The sequence below is a fragment of the Haliaeetus albicilla genome, chromosome 18 (genome assembly GCF_947461875.1).
Source record: "Haliaeetus albicilla chromosome 18, bHalAlb1.1, whole genome shotgun sequence".
Taxonomy (NCBI): Eukaryota; Metazoa; Chordata; class Aves; order Accipitriformes; family Accipitridae; genus Haliaeetus; species Haliaeetus albicilla.
Window position 1 is genome coordinate 28148381 of NC_091500.1, and position 20608 is coordinate 28168988.

The 20608-nt window shown below is 49.9% G+C and overlaps 2 protein-coding genes across 2 annotated transcripts; both read left to right on the top strand.

Annotated features, from left to right (window-relative positions):
* Window positions 1-254: 254 nt before the first annotated feature.
* Window positions 255-6817, top strand: LOC104311633 (keratin, type II cytoskeletal 5). Its single transcript, XM_069806055.1, is given in 10 exon segments — window positions 255-278; window positions 281-1057; window positions 1882-2102; window positions 2585-2645; window positions 3162-3257; window positions 3380-3544; window positions 3681-3806; window positions 4134-4354; window positions 4469-4503; window positions 4745-6817. Coding segments are annotated over 10 exon segments (2229 nt in total). The 3' UTR covers window positions 5248-6817.
* Window positions 6818-10212: 3395 nt separating this feature from the next.
* LOC104310828 (keratin, type II cytoskeletal 5) lies at window positions 10213-17634 on the top strand. Its single transcript, XM_069806054.1, has 9 exons — window positions 10213-11099; window positions 11710-11924; window positions 13666-13726; window positions 14207-14302; window positions 14595-14759; window positions 15295-15420; window positions 15910-16130; window positions 16458-16492; window positions 16627-17634. Exons 1-9 carry the CDS (start codon window positions 10515-10517, stop codon window positions 16944-16946), a joined length of 1824 nt encoding a protein of 607 aa, XP_069662155.1. The 5' UTR covers window positions 10213-10514; the 3' UTR covers window positions 16947-17634.
* The last annotated feature ends 2974 nt before the right edge of the window (window positions 17635-20608 follow it).

Here is a 20608-nt window from a genome sequence, read left to right on the forward strand (position 1 = left end):
AAATTTCTTTTCTTTTGCTTTGCAGCTAGGAAATAAAATAATACATCTCTCTGCAAGCGTACAGAGGCTTTGGACTAAGGCTGAGCTCTCCCTGCCAAAAGTCAGGCAGTTAGATAACTCTTCTAGCTGAGCAGATTTGCACCAGCTCCAATAGGTGTGTTGGAGTGCAATCAGTGTTTAACAAGTTTCAGTAAGACAGCTGGCTGCCTGGAACGTCAAAACCATGAAGGCACTAAATTGATCACTGGACTTCCATGCAACCAAGCCCAGATCCCCAGAGGGATAAAAAGGGCATCCCGCACTCCCTGCCATCAGAGAGCTGCACTCTCTCAGTTTGCTGCTTCTCCCCAGTGCCGGGCTGTTATCTCCTGCTGCAATGAACCGGCAAACTTACAGCATGAGAGCGGGAGGTGGAGGCAGATCTTACAGCGCTGCCTCAGCTATTATTCCAAGTGGCAACAGGGCTGGCTTTAGTTCGATGTCTGTGGCACGATCTGGAGGAGGTGGAGGTGGTTTTGGAAGGCTCATCGGAGGAGGTGGCGGCGGTGGTGGCGGTTTTGGCAGCAGAAGCCTCTACAACCTTGGTGGTAGCAAGAGGATATCCTTCGGTGTTGGAAGCAGCTTCCGAGCTGCTTTTGGGAGCGGAGCTGGTGGTGGCTCTGGCCTGGGAGGCAGCGGTGGTGGTGGCTGTGGACTTGGTGGTGGTGGAGCTGGTGGCTGTCTTGGACTTGGTCTTGGTGGTGGAGGTGGTGGATATGGCTTTGGTGGAGGTGCTGGTGGACTTGGCTTTGGTGGTGGACAGGGAGGTGGTGGAGGGTTTGGCTTTGGTGGAGTAGGGGGGCTGGGAGGATTTGGTGGAGGGCTGGGTGGTGGCAGGAGCCCAGCGGGATTTGGTGGTGGCCCAGCTGGAGTCGGTACAATCCAAGAAGTGACTGTCAACCAGAGCCTCCTGGCACCGCTGAACCTGGAGATAGATCCAAACATCCATCAGGTGCGAAAAGATGAGAAGGAGCAAATCAAGACCCTCAACAACAAGTTTGCTTCTTTCATTGACAAGGTGAGACTTTATCAAGTGCTGTGGAATCATGATAGAGACGGAGCAAGACAGTCTTGTAGCTACAGAAATACGACTTCATAGATCTACAGCCTATTGCATATTTCCTATCTGCATGTCTTCATTAAAGTAATCAAAAAAGAACATTCTTCTAAACAGTTACAAGGCAGAAAACTAGACTAGAAACTAGTAATAAGAGGATTAGATCCAGGTTTTGTGCCTGAGAAATAAGATATATTAGTTTAAATGGAGTAAGCCCGTTTCAGGTGCAGATCTAGCTGCTTAACCCAGCTCTCTCTGTGGGGAATCACAGCAGACATGTTAGTCCTTAGTGCTATATTGCCTGCAAGCTAAAGTCCTCTGTATATTGACTCAACTTAAGTCCTTCCTTGGCTTTTACTTGGGTAAGTATGTAGTATACATGAGCAAAAGGAAAGATAATTAAGTACTTGTCTTTTAACCTGTAGTACTCAGATCTTAGCTTTAATGAAGGAAGATAAATATCTCTTACAAAGAAAGAAAAACCAATGGATGTTAAAGAAAGCAAGTGATGAAAGAGCTGAACCCACATTTTCTAATGATTGCTCATTGGCTTGCTAAATTAAATTGACTCTAAAGAGAACTGTCTACTGAGGGCAGATTTGCTTAACTACTGGGTGAGCTAACATAGCCCTAGATAATCTGGAGGATATTCACCGCTGGATTTAATACTCTTGGTTTGGGATTTCCCTGGTTTGTGCTATGCTTCAGTCCCAGTTACTGATTATTGGCCATCAGCATGCTCCCAGGTATCTTCTGCTAAGCTTCTTTTGCTTCCCAATGCTCAGGTTCGCTTCCTGGAGCAGCAGAACAAGGTTCTTGAGACCAAATGGACCCTCCTGCAGGACCAGGGTCAAAAAAACAACTCAGGCAAAAACAACCTGGACCCACTCTTTGAGGCTTACATCAACAACCTGAAACGGCAGCTGGCCAACCTGCTCAACGAGAGAGGACGCATGGACGGGGAGCTGAAGAACATGCAAGACCTCGTTGAGGATTTCAAGAACAAGTGAGTGCCTGTTGGCAGCACATCCAGGTTCCCTGGGGTGAAGCAGGATGCAAACGGTTCAGCTTAGCGTTAGGAATTAGGATTAATCTCACTTAAATTTAGCTTTCTGAAAGTCAAACATCTAGCCTGTGACGTATCTCTCCCTGCAGAACCCCTGTCTTCCTTGACAGCAGCAGAAAGGTCGTCCGTTGACATTTTTCCAATTGGAAAATGCAGATTCAGCCTGGACACAACAACTCGTGATGATGCTTGCAAAGGAAAATCATCTAAACCAGCTTTACCCTCCTTGTTCCATCTGCATTATGTCAAAATGACATTTAAACCCTTTGAGAAATGAGATTCTCACAAATTTGAGCTAGGCAGTTTCCAGGAGATTGTTTTGGAAATGCCATACCCAGCCCAGATAACCTTGCAGTCCTACCTGTACAATTTTTCTACTTACCGAGGTATGATCCAGCATGTCTTTCCCTTTATCCCTACAGATATGAAGAGGAAATCAACCGACGCACAGCAGCAGAGAATGAATTTGTGGTGCTGAAGAAGGTGGGTGAGACAGGAGGTGTTACGGATGCTGAGCTAACCCTAACCATTGCACAGGCTGGGAATGTCCTAAAGGATGGGAGATCTCATGGAGCTGCATCCTCATCTTTTAAAAGCTGCCATTTGGATTGTGGCTTTGGGAGAAAGGAATGGAGAGGCTTGGAGGATGGAAGTAAATTCTTGTCCCACTCCTGTCCCACAACAGACACACATGCTTGCCTGGGAAAAACAGACCATGTAGAAACAAAGATGGTCAGTAGTGCCAGGAACCCCGGGTACCAAGGCCAAATGGCCTGCACCCCCTCCTTATCCACTAAGTTACACACAGCACTTCTTTTGGCCAAGAGATGTCCTTTTGGTGCTCTTCCAGGGGGATGTGCCCAGCACAGCTGCTCCAGTCAGGCAGCACCACCGCAGCTGTGAAAGGGGCAGCCTCATCTCCAGGCTTGGCCAGTTCTTGGCTGAGCTAAAGAAGAGGTCCCAGGAGCTGCAGATGTCCCCATGGTTGTTCTTTTCCAGGACGTGGATGCTGCTTACATGAATAAGGTGGAGCTGGAGGCCAAGGTGGATGCTCTGACTGATGAACTCAGTTTCCTCCGAGCCCTCTATGATGCGGTACAGACACCCTCCTCCCCCGATTTCTGCCCCGTTGTCACCCCCTGGACAGTGACTGCCATCCTTCACGGCATTTGAAAAGGTAAGTGCAGCTGGCCGAGATCCTGTATGCTTCCTCGCAGGAGCTGGCTCAGCTCAGTGCGCAAGTGTCCGACACCGCTGTCATTCTGTCAATGGACAACAACCGGGACCTGGACCTCAGCAGCATCATCACTGAAGTCAAAGCTCAGTATGAAGACATTGCTAACAGGAGCCGGGCCGAGGCAGAGGCTTGGTACCAAACCAAGGTGAACAGACCTATAGATGCCATGGACAACATTTCTGGGGAATTTTTCCTGTATACTGTCCCTATATGAGGCTGTTCGAGCCACATCTTGTCCACCTGGACATCTCAGACTGTTTACTCTTCCTTCTGAACCTCAGTTCGAGGAGCTTCAGGCCACGGCTGGGAAGCATGGGGATGACCTGCGCAACACAAAGGGGGAAATCTCTGAGCTCAACCGGCTGATCCAGAGGATCCGGTCAGAGATAGAGAACATGAGGAACCAGGTAGGAATGGCAAAAGGAGCCCATGGAGCCCTGTTCTGTAGTCCCTTAGCACTGCAGTTCCGCTTTGCTGACTGGGGACGTTAGCACAGAGTACGATGTGCCTCATTAAATGTGTTGAATTGCCTCCTGAAATGGTACCATGCTGCAACACGTATTAAATTATTCTTGCCAGGCTGGCATTTCAACTCCGGCAACATTAGCTACGGATGAACGACCTCGGTCATAACTTTTTTCATTAACACCCCAACCAGAATGATTTTCTTCCTTGGGTGACTCTTACCCAAAAAGAAAAGCAGCATTTAGGAGTCCCAATCCCTCCTCTTGCAGTGTGCCACCCTGCAGACAGCCATCGGAGACTCCGAGGAGCGTGGGGAGCTGGCCCTCAAAGATGCCAAGGCAAAGATGATTGACCTGGAAGATGCCCTGCAGAAAGCCAAAGCTGACATGGCCCGGCAGCTCCGCGAGTACCAGGAGCTCATGAACGTCAAGCTGGCCCTGGACATCGAGATCGCGACCTACAGGAAGCTGCTGGAGGGAGAAGAGAGCAGGTGGGAGCAAAATCCCTGCAGGAATAATAGCGACTATTGCTTTGTCCAGCAATTGGTCCCTCTGCCTGCCTCCTTCATCGTGCTCTAACCTCCCCTTTATCTGGTCTCCAACAGGCTGAGCGGAGAGGGACTGAACCCCATCAGCTACTGTAAGTATCACAGTGTTTGCCTTGGTTTGCGCCCAGTGGGAGCAGAGGCTGTGAGCAACCTTGGGAAAAATGAGGGTTTGCCCAGTATAAGACATTCAGAGCCCTCCACCAGCATTAGTGGCTTGCACAGAGAACAGAAGTTGGGTTCGAGTCCTGTGGGTCAAGGTCCTGATGATGGTTCTTTCTGGAACTGGGTGACTGCCAAGCAGATGTCCAACCTTCTGGTTACTTTTTCTTGCAGCTGTCATCAGCTCCAGCTCTGGCATGGCTGGTGGAGCTGGGTTAGGAGGAGGATTTGGTGGACTGAGCCTAAGCGGAGGAGGCGGTGGAAGCAGTTTCAGTCTTGGAGGAGGTGGTGGAAGCGGTTTTGGTCTTGGAGGAGGTGGTGGAAGCGGTTTCGGTCTTGGAGGAGGTGGTGGAAGTGGTTTTGGTCTTGGAGGAGGCGGCGGAAGCGGTTTTGGTCTTGGAGGTGGCGGCGGCGGCAGCGGAGGCTACAGCTTTGGAAGCGGAGGAGGACTTGGACTGGGGGGTGGTGGTGGTGGTGGTCTCGGAGCTGGATTTGGAGGAGGCAGTGGTCTCGGCTACGGAGGTGGTGGCAGCAGCAGTCTGAGCACTGGCGGAGGGAATTTCAGCTCTGGAAGTGCAAAGGGCACCAACCCAGGTGTGAAAATTGTCTCTAAAACCTCCTCCAGCAAAAAGAGCATAAAAAGCCAAAGCCTGAAGAATGCTACACAGCCCGAGTAAAACCAACACCAGACCCTCCCCAAAACCACTGCTCCCACATTGCTCCTGCATTACTCCTGTATCCTTCCTGCCCACCACCATTCCCTCCACCCACCTCTGTCCCGGCTCTTCGCACAGTATTTCTTAAGCATTTGGATCACAGTTCAAGAAAAGCAGCGGAGCACGTGTTAACCAGCTCTCTCAAAGTACCTGAAACAGGATTAAAAGGAAAACATGGGCCTAAGTGAATTTCTGAATGGGAAATTGGTTGTTGTTTTTGTTGTTGTATGCTTTTAATGAGGCTGAGCAGCTTGTAATTGTGGCTAGCTGACAGTCATCAGCTGAGACAGATCAAATAGCAGTGAAGATGCAATAACTTGGGTTTTTAGCTCAGTTCTGGCCCACAGAAGCCCAGGGATGGGCTGGGAACTTGGCTTCAGCTCAGCCTGCTTTGCCTTCACTGCTGGGATGAACCAAACTCACTCCTTTAAGTTAAGCAACTCATCTTTATCAGAGATGTGGGTTATTTTTCTGCTATGTAGAAATACCCCAGGAGGTTGCTGAAAGATCCCAGGCAGTGGTTTGCAAGCGCGGGGCCCCTCTGAAATATCCCTTATTATGGGACCACAGAGCCCGTTAAGAGTAATTTCTGAGTCACTCGAGTGCGATGGAAAATCCCTCTTTTCCCCATTCACAGCCAAGCTTCGAAAAACATGTTTCTTCCAGATGTGCTGAGCATTGCAGCTATGTGAATTCAGGCACACGAGCCTGGCCAGTGGTTCAGAGCATAATATTAGGAAAGCAATCTGAGATACCTCCGTCTGAAAAGTACCACCCACAGCAATGCGGATTCAACTTGCAACAAGCTTATCTAAAAGGAAGCCCAAACTACTCTCCTGTTCCTGTCCTTTCTCTTCTTAAATGAAAGTTTGCCCAAAGCGGCACCTTACCGTAATCTTGTGGGTGTATTTTGTCAGAGGAGCTATCAGGGACTGATCCAAAGCATATAGAAAGGGGCTTGTTTTCTAAATTATAGGATTTTTAAATTCTAAATAATAACTGAGCCAGAGAGTTCTTCAAAAGCAAGATCAGCATTTGCAGTTAAATTGGGTTGCTGTCCTGTCTCATGCTAGGTTTTATTGGAATGGTCCAAAAAAATGCCCAAATAATCCAACAGTCCAAGTCTCGCTGACTTTCCCCACTGTCTTGGTAGCAGCAATTGAGGTGAAAGTCTGAGAGAGTGAAAATTACACTGAAAAAACTGCCTGAAGGGCCATGTCCACACTGTTCCTGCGGGTATTTCAGCATTTCCACTATGTGTGGGTTTCTCTACCAAAAGAAAGACATTTGGTAAACTGAAAAGTGCAGTCAGGTTTCAGCCCAGCAATTGGGAGCAGGAGCCCAAAGGCACACCAGTGCCCAAAATCTACCTTCCCCTTTCTGATGGAATTTACCCGTTTAGCCTTCCACCACATCTTTTTATTTTTGTGAAAATAGCATTAAAAAAAAAATAATTGCAGCTTTTTATACTTCAGTGATAGTGATATGATGCTGTGTTTTCCTTCCTCTCTCTTTTTGGAACATGTCCAATAAAACTGGATTGTAATTTATTTGCTCCTACATCTTTTTATTCTGAAACAGAACCAGTGGCACGAAACATTCCAACCTTCAGCAGAGTGAGCTGGAGGGGGCCTTTGCTTTACTTTGGGGGAAAAGTTTCAAAATTCTGATAAAATTATAATGAAAAGCTTGAAATCAGTTGTCCCAAAACAAACTGAAGAATCGAGAAAAGAGGAGGAGGACGTGGCGCGTGGGGATTTATCCATTAAGCGACTAAAAAATTAATCACCCTTCATTTCTTAACATATGATTGGGGTTAATCCAAAAGCCTTTCTTCCATGGAAGAGAAGGTTTTGCACAGCTCTGCTAGCTTAGGCAAAACCCCAGTATTTAATTTTTGTTTTCTTAAAAAGTCATAGCAAAACGAAGCATATACAGGGCTCTGGGGGAGGATTTTATCAGGATGATCTAGATTAGAGGATGGGTTTCGGTGAGCTGGAGCACAGCAACTCACCAACCGATGCGGGTATTTTGGTCAGCCGTCATTGCAAAAGGAGAATAAAGAAGAAAAAAAGGGGAAAAAACAACCCCTCAGACAAACACTCACACCTTATTGCATTTCAAAGTCAGACACTTCGCTCTTCCCTGACCGCTCAACATCCCGGCTTTACCTAACTCGGTGCAGCAAATGGGAAGGAGCAAGCAAGTACACGCCAGCCCAGCAGGTTTACAGGAGACGCTCACAACCGCTTCAGGAAAACCTCACTGAAAGCCAGATGCACCGAAACACGGGAGCATCAACTCTCCCTTCACCCAGAAAAAATCAAAGAAGCCGCAGTAAAAAAGACCAAAGTCTGGGGACGAAACCCAACTCCCCGGTCCCTGCTGTTCCAGAGGATGTTGCAGAGAGAGAGGTCAAAAATTAGTGAAGGTTAAAAATAAACTCTGAGTCACCTCGATTTCTGTACTCACCTGTGCAAACACTGAATTACACAGCACGGGTGTAAGGAATTAATACGGCTAATGACAACCTAACCTTAACTAACCTTAAAAGTTTTCAATGTCTTTCTTCCAGCTTGTGCTGAAAAAAACACAAAGAACAGTCCAAGAGTGGTGCTCACAGGCAGCCGAGCTCCTGCAAACACCTCAGCTGGCCCCGTTCCTCCTCCCTTTGCTCTGCATCCGCAGCCCACCCACCACCCCCAGCAGTGCCCTCGTCCCCCCAGGCAACCCCTCTAGAACAAATCCTGCCTCCCAAACTGACATCCTCCCTGCAGGCAATCTGTCTGAGGGGGCAAATGCAGCTCTGGACAGCTTCGGGAGGACGGTGCATGTGAGCGACGCAAGCCAAGCAAAGAAACTGTGTGGGACTGAGAGATTCTGCAAGAATTTCCCTTGTTTTGGTGCCTAAACCATCATTTGCTTTACTCTTCCAAATCCTTTGTAGTATTCCACTTAATTACCGTTGTCTGCAGCAACAGGCTTTCCTAGAAGAGCTGGGAGGTAATGACTGCCTTCAACATGAATCTTTTCTCTTTGCTTTAATTAAAACATTTGCAGCCTGTGCTCTGGTTCCCAGGTGTGACTTTGCATAGTTCTTTGGAAGTCAAAGGCAGGCTCCCTGCCTGGCCCCCATCCACAGGATCCGGCACACATGTGCCAATTCACATCTGCAGGCTTAGGAAAGCAAATCTCCATACATTTGCCATGCCTGTAACAGAATTTATTTATTTTCAATATCAGCATAACCCCAGTGGTGCTACTACCGAGGTTACCTGCTGCTATGCATCACCTGCGAAATGGGGGTTCGTTGCTTCTGGCCATGCGAGCGTGGGTGCAGTTTTTCCCTGCGAAACTCTGCATTTCCAGCACCCGGGAGGTTCCCATGTCTCCACTCCCGAGGCGAGAGCACCCCCTTGCTACCGCCCAGCCATCTCCCTTTCAGCGGGAGGGTGCCTTGCAACACCCCGTCCAACGATCGGCTTCCCGATAGCTCGCCCGAAAGCGCTGCGGGTGCGGGTGACGCACGCTCTTGGCAATGAGCGGCGACAGGAGTGCTTGCAGGAGATGATAGTTGTGAGCACTGGCTTTTTCTGATTGCAATGAGAAAAAAAAAAACCAACACCAATACAAAACAAAACAAAACAAAAAACCCCCCCTTCTGCTCAGGTTCTTTCAAGTTCCCAGACAGAGAACACGGCAGTTGGAAACACATCAACAGAAACAAGCTATGAGATGCAGCAGATACCCTTAAGCTGCTCATTTTGGATTAAGCTCCTGTACTTATTGCTCACGTAGCTGATTTCGAGAATCTTTTTGATTTAGCTGCTCGGGGTTTCATCTCTCTGCCCTGCACTATTATTTTATCTGACACATAACATGACCAAGGTGGGCAGCCCTCACAGCACGAGGATGCGGCTGGGCAGAATCCAATTTGCAGAAGTATTTTGGGTGGGAGGGAGGGGATATCTTCTCTTGTAACCCATGTCCAGCTCTTCATGGACACAAGAGAAGAGGTCCCCAGCTCTCTTGCCTTTATGCCGTCGTAAAGCACGACCCAGCCTCAGCATGGGGATTGAAGCTCCTGGGCGAGGGTTCACCCAAGAGCCCAAGATCAAGAGGCAAAAGCTATTTTAGAAAAAATTTCTAATTCAATGATCTCAGCCGAGTGAAGAAGGGGGTGGGCGGGAGCTGGAAGAAAAGCGGGTGAATTCCCCTTCATAGAACATCTTGGAGAGCCAGCAATGACGTGGAAACTGCTGGTTAAATACAGGCGGGTGAAAAAAAGTGATAAAAATACCACTTCACAGGGAGCTTTTGAACCCTGAGCCTGACAAGGAGATTCAAAAGAAGAGCAATCATTTCAAGCAACTTTTTAATAACTATTTTATAAGCCTTGTAGTACTATTTAATGTAATTTGAAGTTATTTTGGAAAAGGGATTTACTTGCTGTTAACCATGCTAGCTAATTTCTCAGTTTCCCCTGCCACAAGGGGAGAGAATTTTTTTGGTAAGATCCCAGAAAATACTGCCACGAGACAACTTCCACCCAGCTCATCTCTGCAAGCCCATGATCATTCAGATCCCTTTTCCAAAATAAATCAAAAGAGCTGCACTGATAAGTAAAACCACCTTCAGCCCCAGCTTTCCCAAGCCAACAAGAGGACATGCATGTCCAGTCCCAGAGCTGGCAGCCTTGGAAAAGCCCCTATTTATGTTGCCCTGTTTGCTCTCCAGCGTGTTAAACCCTAAACTTCACCTTGCAAAAGCTTTAGTGCAAGTAGCCTTACTCAAGAGAGCGAGCCCTTTGCTTGCCTAAGGAAAACTGGCTCCCAGGGTCCTTGGAGAATCGTGTTGCATCCTGCCCCTGAGCACAGACCTCAGCGCGTCGTCCCATTCAATTCTAATTTCATGACTCAGAGGGGCAGGCTTTGGTAGAGGGGGGAGCTCCCTCGCTCCGTTACTTTCTTGCCTGCAAACAATGCATTTTTCAGCGCCTCACCGTAGCCTAGGTGTGTTTGACAAGGCAAGTTGCTGCAAGGCACGTCAAGTTCTGAATTCCCGTGCCAAGTTTTCCAAGCAGATAAAAGAGGAGGCTCCCAAGCTCTCCCATCACAGGGGTTTCTGTCTCCGTTGCCCTCTGCTCTTTTCCTGCCGCGCAGCTTTTATTCACCAGCCTTTTTTCCCCCCCTCTCCTGCTCTTTGCATTTCCAATTGAACAAGCCACCATGAGTCGGATCTCTTTCAGATCATCTACTGGAGGGGGCATGAGGGGCTTTAGCTCAGGCTCTGCTATCGTAGGAGGTGGCGGTGGTAACAGAAGCAGTTTTAGCTCCATCTCTGTCTCCAGAGTTGGAGGAGGAAGAGCCGGAGGTGGAGGAGGCTTTGGAGCTGGTGGTGGCTTTGGCAGCAGAAGTCTCTATAACCTAGGTGGAAGCAAAAGAATTTCCTACAGCTCGGTCGGTGGAGGTCTACGGAGCGGAGCCGGTGGTGGATACGGCTTTGGTGGAGGAGCTGGCTTTGGTCTTGGCTATGGTGGTGGAGCAGGCGCTGGTTTTGGCTTAGGAGGAGCTGGTGGTGGTGGCGGCTATGGGCTGGGCAGTGGATTTGGGCTGGGAGGTCCCGGATTTGGTGGTCGAGGTGGCCCCGGGTTCCCTGTTTGCCCACCTGGTGGCATCCATGAAGTGACTGTCAACCAGAGCCTCCTGGCACCCCTCAAGCTGGATATCGACCCGGAAATCCAGAAGGTGCGAACACAGGAGCGTGAGCAGATCAAGACGCTGAACAACAAATTTGCCTCCTTCATTGACAAGGTGAGAGTTTGGTCTTAAGCATCAAGCCATGCATATTATCAGTTGCCTCGGGAAAAAACAACAGGAAGAAACTTCCTTTGGATTGAGGGGCTTGCCTGGACTAATCCCAGCCAACAAACAGTGTGGGTTTGGCTGAAAACTAAGAACTGTCTTATGTTTCCTCTTTGCAAGGATGAGTTTTTCAGTGCGTTATTTTACTGAAAAACTAAACCTCCCTCCTCCCTGTAAAAAACGTCCTGGGGGCTGGATGGATCTTCTGCTGGCTGTAAAATGGCAAAGCTCTACACAACTCAAGGGGATAACACCAGTTTAAACCAGTAAGGTGGGCTGAGCATCTAGGCGGGGGCGAAACACCTAAAGTTGCAAATACAGGTATTTGGCCTGCTTAATATCTCTTGAAAAATCTCACTAAACATCTTAGCTGCTTTTGATACTTTTGAGAATCCAGTGCCCTGAATTAGGAAGATCCTAATAATTTCCCCCCCGACTGTCCCAGCGCCTCTTGACCTTTTCTTTCCGTGTTGAACGATCCCTCCTTTTCCTGGCAGCAGGATTTTTTTGTGCATTGTTCACATGGGCTTCAGCATGTGCCGTTTTTGTTTCTCCCCAGGTGCGCTTTTTGGAGCAGCAGAACAAAGTGCTGGAGACCAAGTGGAGCCTCCTCCAAGAGCAAGGTCACACAGTCACCAGGAAATCCCTTGAGCCCCTTTTTGAAGCCTACATCAACAACCTCAGACGGCAGCTAGACAGTCTTATGGGAGAGAGGGGACGGTTGGACTCTGAACTGAGGAACATGCAGGACATGGTGGAAGACTTTAAGAACAAGTAAGAAATCGTGCTCTGTAGCATAAATGAATAACAGCCGGGAAAATCAGGGCAGGCGGCTCGTGCTCGCTGGTGCACACGTTGTGTTTGCACTGGGTTCCTCTTCCAGTTTGCAAAATGAACATACAAAACCAAAACTCGGTCTCAGAATGACCTCTAGTTATGCCAGGTTTCTTAGGTGCAGGAGCAGTGTTTAGCACAGAATTCATGCACCCGTGGAAAGCTGCTCCAGTGTAACAGAGGTCACGGACCGATCCCTTGAGTCTCCCAAAATAGTACACCTGGAGACAGAAAAACGCGTAACTCATGAGTAGAATGGACATGGAAAAAAGGGAATGCAACATAGCTATAAACTGCCAGCTCCAAAATCCCCCATTTCTCTTTTTGCAAAGGAAATCCCAGCCTTTCCAGAGGGCCCCAGGCAACCTGCATGGGCTTGGCCTTGCTCAGCTCCCATCACATGAAAGATGCTCAGCTCTTTTCTCTGACCATTGTCAAAGAAAACGATTTTCCTGGGGAGGCAATTAATCCCATCCTGAGATAAAGTGTCCAGCGGAGGTGGGATGAATCATTTTAAGGATGTGCTAGTCAGCGTCTGCTGACTATAAGGGACATTTAGGTGGTTTTTTTAGGCGAGGCCGTTCATTTTTAGTTGGCTGTAGTCTGGCGAGAACAATCTCTTCCTTATTCAACCAGATCTGGCCAAGTGCAAATTTGAGAAAAACACCCTGGAGGCCTGAAATATGTTTGTATTAGATAGCTAAGCATGTGAAGAGACAGATTTGGGGTGGGGACAGGGAGACGGCACTTAGAGCTGACAGGATGGACTGACATAGCTTCTGCTATGTTGTACTTGAGTGCATTTCAGATCTTGATATGTATTATGGGATTTTAGAAATACTGATCAGGCCAAAAATGACAAATGATATTGTCTGGATTTTGGAGCTACTGCCTGGGAAAGAGAATGCATTTTATTTCAAGTCTAGAGTTGGTTCCCAGTCCGCTGGCTCATTTCCACCTCTTCCCATGACCGCTCGGAGAGCCATCTGCAGGGATATCTCTGCCAATATTAGTTAGAGGACTGGCACGAACCTGCCTTTAAAATCCAGGTCTTTGCCTCAAGAGCCTACATGTTTTGTCTACTTTCTAGCTAAGCCCTGCCCTGATTATCTGATGAGAAGATATTGCTCAGAGCCATAAAAAGTTCCACAGAAACGCAGTCTGAGGCATAATGATCTGCTCTTGCACAACCATGGCTAAAGAATCACAGACTTTTTTTTTTAATTAAATGCTGCAGTGGCTTATTCAGAGCCATTAGCATTATTATAATATCAAATATCAAATTGTTACATTATTATATATTTGTAGGCGTTGCAATGCAGCTTCGTTGAAAACCTTTTGCATAACTTTGCTTTGGGCAAAGGTCACCGAGAATACCTGCTCCTGCTTCCTACTGAAACAGGCTCTGATCCTGCACACATTTATATATAAGCTTGACTTTAAGCGCAGTGATTAAAATCTATTAATTTTAGCTGGGACTACTCACACTATGGAGTCTTGCCGGTTCAGAGTCAGTAATCATTTGCTCTGCATCTGCTCTGGACTGTAAACAGGTGGGAGTAAAGAATATATCCGTGAGCCACAACTAATGATTTGGGACTGGAGTGGTCCCATCTCTGCTTCCCATGCCGGCTTTGCTCTTCATTTCCACCAAAACCCTCTCACTCTTTTATCCTAACAGATATGAAGATGAGATCAACCGGCGCACTGGTGCAGAGAACGAGTTCGTGGTCCTCAAAAAGGTGAGTGAACTGGGAATTATGGGATGGACAATGAAATTAACTTGGCATGCACAGAGTTCAAGCAAAGCTGATGGGAGCTGGGGTCGTCTAACCTCACGGTTGGGTTAGGCTACGACCTGGGCTGGGTCCTCCTGAGGCCACGAATGGGCATAACCTTCTCCATGCCAATGGAGCTGCCCTGTTTTCTGAAGATAGCTCCTCCAGTTGCAGTTGCAAACCATCTGGCCTCCTGTGGCGCAGTTCAAGTCTGTCTCTGGTCACATCCCTGTGAGTCAGAGCTTCGCCTTCTGCCCAAGAACCTGGTTCTGGCTCTCAGTAAACATCTAACATTACATGAAAAAGAACCCCACCTTGATTATAGCAATATAAAAACAAGCCTAAAGAATTACAGACCTGGAAGCAGAAAGATGGTCCCACTGGTGTTCTGAAGCCCCTTTGGCCTGTGGTTTCATCAGAAGTCTTTGGTTTTCTTTTCTTTAGGATGTGGATGGTGCTTACATGAACAAGGTCGAGCTGCAGGCCAAAGCAGATGCGCTGGCGGATGAAATTAACTTCCTGAGAGCTCTCTACGAAGCGGTAAGCAGTCAGTCTTCCCCGCGATAGCATCCTCCACAGCTCCCTGCCGTACAGCTCTCCATGCTCGCAAGCTCCAGCCACCGCGCTTAGTGCTGTACAGCAGTAAAAGAGAAGGTGGTCACTGCCTTTTTGAAATTATAATGCAGGCATAAGATAGAGAAGGGTAGATAGAGACAGAGCAGGGGAAAATGCAAGAAAATGGCTTGGCAGAAAGGGCTCCCAAGCCATCTCATCTGCATAGTTTCCATCCCACATACCAGACCGTTAACTTCATTTTTTCCATCTTCTGCAGGAATTGTCCCAGATGCAGCAGCAAGTATCCGACACCTCCGTCGTCCTGTCCATGGACAACAACCGTAACTTGGACCTCAACAGCATCATTGCAGAGGTCAAAGCTCAGTACGAGGACATCGCCAACCGGAGCCGGGCTGAGGCTGAGGCTTGGTACCAAAACAAGGTGGGTAACCAGAATGACAGACTGAATTCTGTGATTCGTGGGGCATCACACTAGCTGCTGGGAGGCAGGACTAACGCAGAAAGGATCACAGCATTACACCGGAGGTTAATTTATCTTTCTGTGCATGCTGCAAGAGGCTCTTGCATACAGATCCCCACTGTCCACCTGTGCACCCACTACACTTGACCAGCTTTATATTCCTTGTGGTGAAACCAAGGAACAAGATGCCTTGACCCTGGGCTCACAAGGAGTCACTGGTAGGTCTGGCCTTAGACACAGAGCACTCCTCTTTCCATTCCAGGTTCTTAACAGTAGGTGACAACCCATAGGTCCTCCATGCAATGCAACAGCTGCTGCCCTAGCATATATTGATAACTAACGGCAAATGCTGTTATTACATGGGCAGGTTGCTCAGAGGAATGTTGTCCCCCACCCTAACCTGCATCCAGACCCGCACTTTGTGCCCTGAAGTCCCCTCACCCTTCCCTGAGCCCCGTGGTGCCTAACCAGCGCTCTCCTCCTTTCTACCTATAAGTACGAGGAACTCCAGGTCTCCGCCGGGCGGCACGGCGATGACCTCCGTAACACCAAGATAGAAATTTCAGAGATCAACCGGATGGTCCAGAGGCTGCGGAACGAGATCGAGAGCGTGAAGAAACAGGTAAGAGGGAGATGTTCCTGCAGAGCAGCTGCTGCATGGTGGAGGGCAGGCAGGAGGTGATGGTGGCCAGGCACGGCCGAAAGAGCCAGGTCCTGGCATTGGAGCAGGGCTGGAAGGCCAAGCTTTCCCCCCGCATTAAAGAGGAAGTGGCCAACTCTGTCTTTGCTCACCAGAAAAGGTCCCTCAGTGCAAGGATGTGCTGTGATAGCTGCTTTCTTGCTGGGGAAGCAAATTGTGTGCTACTAAGCTACCCCAGCAAAGGGGTGTAGCAAAGCGAGGAGATGTAGATGTCTCCCCTTTTCTTGGGGGACAGGATTATGGCTGCAGCTCCCCGGTCACCCACCCTACGACACCTTCCTAAAGGCCCATCGGGAGCTCTCAGTGCCATCCTGGCAGCCACCAGCCAGTATCTACAGTACCATAGCAATACTCAGGAGAGCAGTTTGGAGTAGCCCAAGTTAAACAACTATCTGTTTTCCTCACTTTCAGTGTGCCAACCTCCAAGCAGCCATCGCTGAGGCAGAGGAGCGTGGGGAGCTGGCCCTCAAGGATGCCAAAGCCAAACTGGCCGAGCTGGAAGATGCTCTGCAGAAAGCCAAGGCCGACCTGGCCCGGCAGCTCCGCGAGTACCAGGAGCTCATGAACGTCAAGCTGGCCCTGGACATCGAGATCGCGACCTACAGAAAGCTGCTGGAGGGCGAGGAGAGCAGGTGGGGACAAGCATATGGACCTGTTGCGTACTGCTCGAGAGACAGCTCACCCCACAGGGCTGGAGCACCAAGTGATGTAAAACAAGGGCAGAGAGAGGGATATTTTAAATTGTGAGCTTTGGAGGAAAAGATTGGTTTCTCCAGCTCTTGGCACCTGACGCACCAATAAAAATGAGCATTGTCACCTTTTGCCTGCGATACAGACATACCCCACCGGAGCATAGTCCCTACTGAAGGCCACAAAAGTCTAATTAGGTGGCCCCAGCGGCTAACGTCATCTCTTGTCTGTGCTTTGGCATTATTACTTACTTTCCCCTTTCCCAACAGGCTTGCCGGCGAGGGAGTCGGAGCCGTGAGCGTCTGTAAGTATCTCCCCCCGGCTTCCACCCCTGCTCGCTCACCCCCCCCGGCCGCAGGGGTGACGGTGCAGGTCCCCCCCCCAACCTTGGGGAGCCGGCAGGACCCTAAAGCGGGTGTGCGTTGTGTTTCCCCGCAGCCGTGGTCAGCAGCTCGAGCGGGGTGGGCTACGGCGGCGGCGGCGGCAGCTGCCTGGGCATGGGCGGAGGTCTCGGCATGGGCAGCGGTCTCGGCATGGGAAGCGGTCTCGGCATGGGCAGCGGTCTCGGCATGGGAAGCGGCGGCGGCGGCGGCGGCGGCTACAGCGTGAGCAGCAGCGGCGGCTTCGGAGGTGGGAGCGGAGGTTTCGGCGGGGGCAGCACCTTCAGCTCCGGGAGCAGCCGAGGTATGGGTGCCAGCACGGGAGGCAGCGTGAGGATCGTTTCCAAGACCACCACTACCAAAAAGACCGTCAGATAAGGATGGCGAGCAGGGGGCCTTCCCCACCCGGACGACGGCGTGTTTCCTGCCTTCCGAAAGCAAGTGCTGCCCTACGAATCAATGGTGTAAATAGCTGCGCTAGACCCTCTCCTTCCTCCGTCCTTCACCCTCCACCTTTGGGGCAGCGGGGGGAGACCAGGACCCCACCGCAAGAATCTGGAGCACCTTTGGCTAAAGGATAGGTTGTAACAGGTCACCGACAGGGCTTTGGAGAGCCGTCGCGGACCCCGGTGGTGGCCCTCTTTTGGCACAGTCCTTGTTCGTCCCCCGGAGTCACACATTTAAAGCGAAGTGGAAGCACTTTGCTGAACGGGGATAGCCGCGTTCGGCCACGCACATTCGCTTCATTCCTCCTAAAACAAGGGAGACAGCCTTGTGAAACCACAGTCCCGGGTCCTCAGCAATGAAAAGAGCTCCAAGATGCTCTAAAAGCCTCTGCCTGCAACACGCGTTACAACCTCCAAATGTTTTGTCTGCAACTAAAGAGTTTTTCCAGCCCCTTCTGTTTTCTCAAGCACCTGCGGGAAAGGTTATTGCTTTCTGTGTATATGAATTGCCACACTGATTTCTAACTCCTTGTCCTCACAGCTACTGCCTCTCCACTTCCAGGCCTACCATACTGTATGGTCCAATAAAGAGCATTTGTCATTTTTAAAATCTGCTGCTTTTTGGCTCTTCTTCTCCGCTAATCTGGGTATCGATACACGCGGTGCCCCAGCTGCAGTGGGGACTCTCTGTAGGTAGTTCATGAGAAAGGATCGTTGCCTTGAGGAAACAAAACTCAATTTTAGGACTCAGGCTCTGGGGCAGGCTGGGGAGAGTGGAGAGGAGGGTGGGATGGATTGAGAACTGAGACATGGGGAGGAAAAGCTGCCTCAGGGCTGAGCCAAAAGCTAGATAAATCCCACTGTGGTAGTTAACTAAAAAGCTGCCCTTTCTGCCCGTCACTGTAGTAGTGAGAAAGCACAGGTGAGTGGGAAAAGGAAGGTGATTCCCAAAGGTTTAGCTGGGATTCATGAGTTAGCCCACGCGGGGCATGGCTCAGCCAGGCCACCGGTCGATACAAACAGTAGGAAATCTCATGGCAGAGGAGCCCAGCTCTGGCATCAGCACCACAGCAAGGACGCAGCGAGAACGGCATCAAACGGGGAACGGAGCAGCCGAACATCGCCCTCACCAGAAAGAGCGACTGGAGGGAGGGCAGCACGAGCAAAGAGGGGTGGACACAGGGCGAAGCAACCAATATCTGCACATGCGGTGCTTGCATATCAAGGTTTCCCCAGCACATGCAAATATCTCACTAAATATCCTGGAACATCCCTCCGGAAGGGCTGTTTCAGGGCCTCAGCTTCATTTTGAATGAACCTGGAGGTCTTCCAAGGTGCCCGCAGAACCCAGCCTCCCGATTCCCATCCAGCCCCCCTGGGGAGGTTTCAAAGACCCGCCTGGCCGGAGGGTTTCGGCCAGGCTCCCGTGCTCTTCCCAGGCTCCCTCCCGTGGCTCTGCCGGCGTGCCCCGGCTCCCGCACCCCTCTACAGAAGCTTTCAGCCTTACGGCTCCCTCTATACCGTAAAACACAGGGAAGAATACGGGAAGATTGCTTTCCATGTAGAAGGGATTACTGTTTATTAAAGCTCAGTGGGAGAGTAGTACTGTCCTGGTGCCGTGTTTTCACTGCCATCATGTACCAAAGTAAGATTCCCTTCCTGAAACAGCAACGCTGGTATTTTCTATAATACCGAAGTGTCACTTTGAGATGGCAGGTGGACGCTCCACACCCCCAAAATCATCCCACAGTGAACTCCAATTTTTACTCGTGCCGGCTGCAGGGCCAGGCATGAGTCCCAGCAGCAGCGATTGGGAAGCACAGTGCGAGGTGGGAACCCAGCCCCAAAGCTGGACCGTGAACCAAGGGTGAGGGAAGGGGCTGGGGCAGGAGGGAAGCCGATGAGGAAGGGCCCGTAGCCCACTGGGGACGCTGGTCCCAAATGGAGACCGGTTGGTGTCCACCAACCCACCCCTCATCCCCTGCAAGCTCCAACTGGGGGTGCACCCAGGCAGGACCCCAAGGAGTGAGAAGAGACAGGGGGGCAGCAGCCACATCTGCAAGGCAAAAGCACCTCATGCACGGTGTGCCGGAGCGCTCAGCCGCAGGGAAATACCTCCCAGCTCCTGAGTCGATGGGACCCTGTACACCCATCGTGCTGCACAGAGGTGTGCGAGCACCGGACAACACAGCGTGGTATCTCCAGCAGGTGGGGACCCAGAGTAAGAGAAAGGCATGGTGCTGCCCTGCAAAGGGCTCCAAGCCCTGCTGGTCCTACAAGTGGGGCTCACACCCACGAATCTTCCCTCCAGTGCATGGGAAGGGGCAAGGAAACGGTGGCTGTGGAAAGTCGGGGCAGCCAGACTTGCAGTTTGCACCAGAGGAGGTTTTGTGAAGGGCGAATGGGTTGGGCTTCATTCATTTAACAGTTTGCATCAGTTTTCAGGCATCTGACCATGTTTCTTAGACTGTTTTAAGGAAATAGAGTGAAGCCTGCAAAGCAGAGGCATTTGTAACAGGCAGGGCATCCCAACTGGGCTATTGTTGCTAAACTGTATTTTGTTGTGTTTTTTGTTTTTGTTTTTTTAATTACTGAAAATGTCAAATATAAGTTTGTTTTGTTTTTAACAGAAGTGCGCACAAAACGTTGCTGTGCCATCAGCTGCATCAACACGTGGGCCACCACCAACACCGAACCCTCCACGAAACTGGTTTGTAAGCCGCACTGCCAAGCCCTTGCCCGTCCCCGCAGTACCTGGGCATCTCTGCAGCCTCCGTCAGTCTGGTGCCACAGGCTGCTGCCAGGTCCTTCACCTGCGGTCTGAGGGTGAGGATGCTACCGAGGCCAAAAAGCACTGAGCAGCTATTGGTCTTTTTTTCTGTTTCCACAGGAAGCTTTTTAAGAGCCCACCCTGGCACCTCTTCTCTGAGAAAGCAGACAGCAGATGCAAAAAGTCATCTTCTAGTTACCTTCTTCTGATTTGCAGAGACCTGGAAAACTCACATATTCAAGTCAAACTTGACACATAATTTTAGCTAGCAACTTAAAACATTAGGTGAAATATTTTTCTAAAACCAACGTTTAATTTCAACGTTCCCTATGGGAATGATCCTGTCTGTGGAACGCAGAAATATCTCCCCTTAACATTTCCCAAACAAAACTTTGCAGCTTTTTGACTCAAAAGCAGGACTTTCATCAAAGAGAATTGTTTTGTTTTAATTTGCAAATGGTTTACACAGCCTGCAAATGAAATAAGACACGAAATGGCTGCAGGGAAGGTAACACAGGACGCAGCAAAACCAGCAGCGGAACAATATTCCCAGCTCCCATCTGCAAGGCATGTTCAGTCTGAGCGTTGCTATTTAAACCGGGCAGCAACAACCCACTGCCCAGAGTGGCTGGAGATCGGAGTCCGGCTGCTCACGATGCCAAGCGCCGCAGGACAGCAGCGGGGACCTCCGGGCTCACCTGCGGTGCAATATAGCACCGCATGGTAAATGAACATGAGGCCCCATAAAATTGGTGCACCGTGACTGGATACACTTTCCAGGACACCTGAATAATCGGGGTTTATCCTACCGGCTCTGAGAATAG

Bases quoted from the DNA above. Each gene is read 5' to 3' on its own strand.
- LOC104310828 (XM_069806054.1), top strand. From the start codon at position 10,515: ATGAGTCGGATCTCTTTCAGATCATCTACTGGAGGGGGCATGAGGGGC. The intron at 13,727-14,206 runs GTGAGTGAACTG...TCTTTTCTTTAG, and splicing joins AGTTCGTGGTCCTCAAAAAG to GATGTGGATGGTGCTTACAT. The intron at 16,131-16,457 runs GTGGGGACAAGC...CTTTCCCAACAG, and splicing joins CTGGAGGGCGAGGAGAGCAG to GCTTGCCGGCGAGGGAGTCG.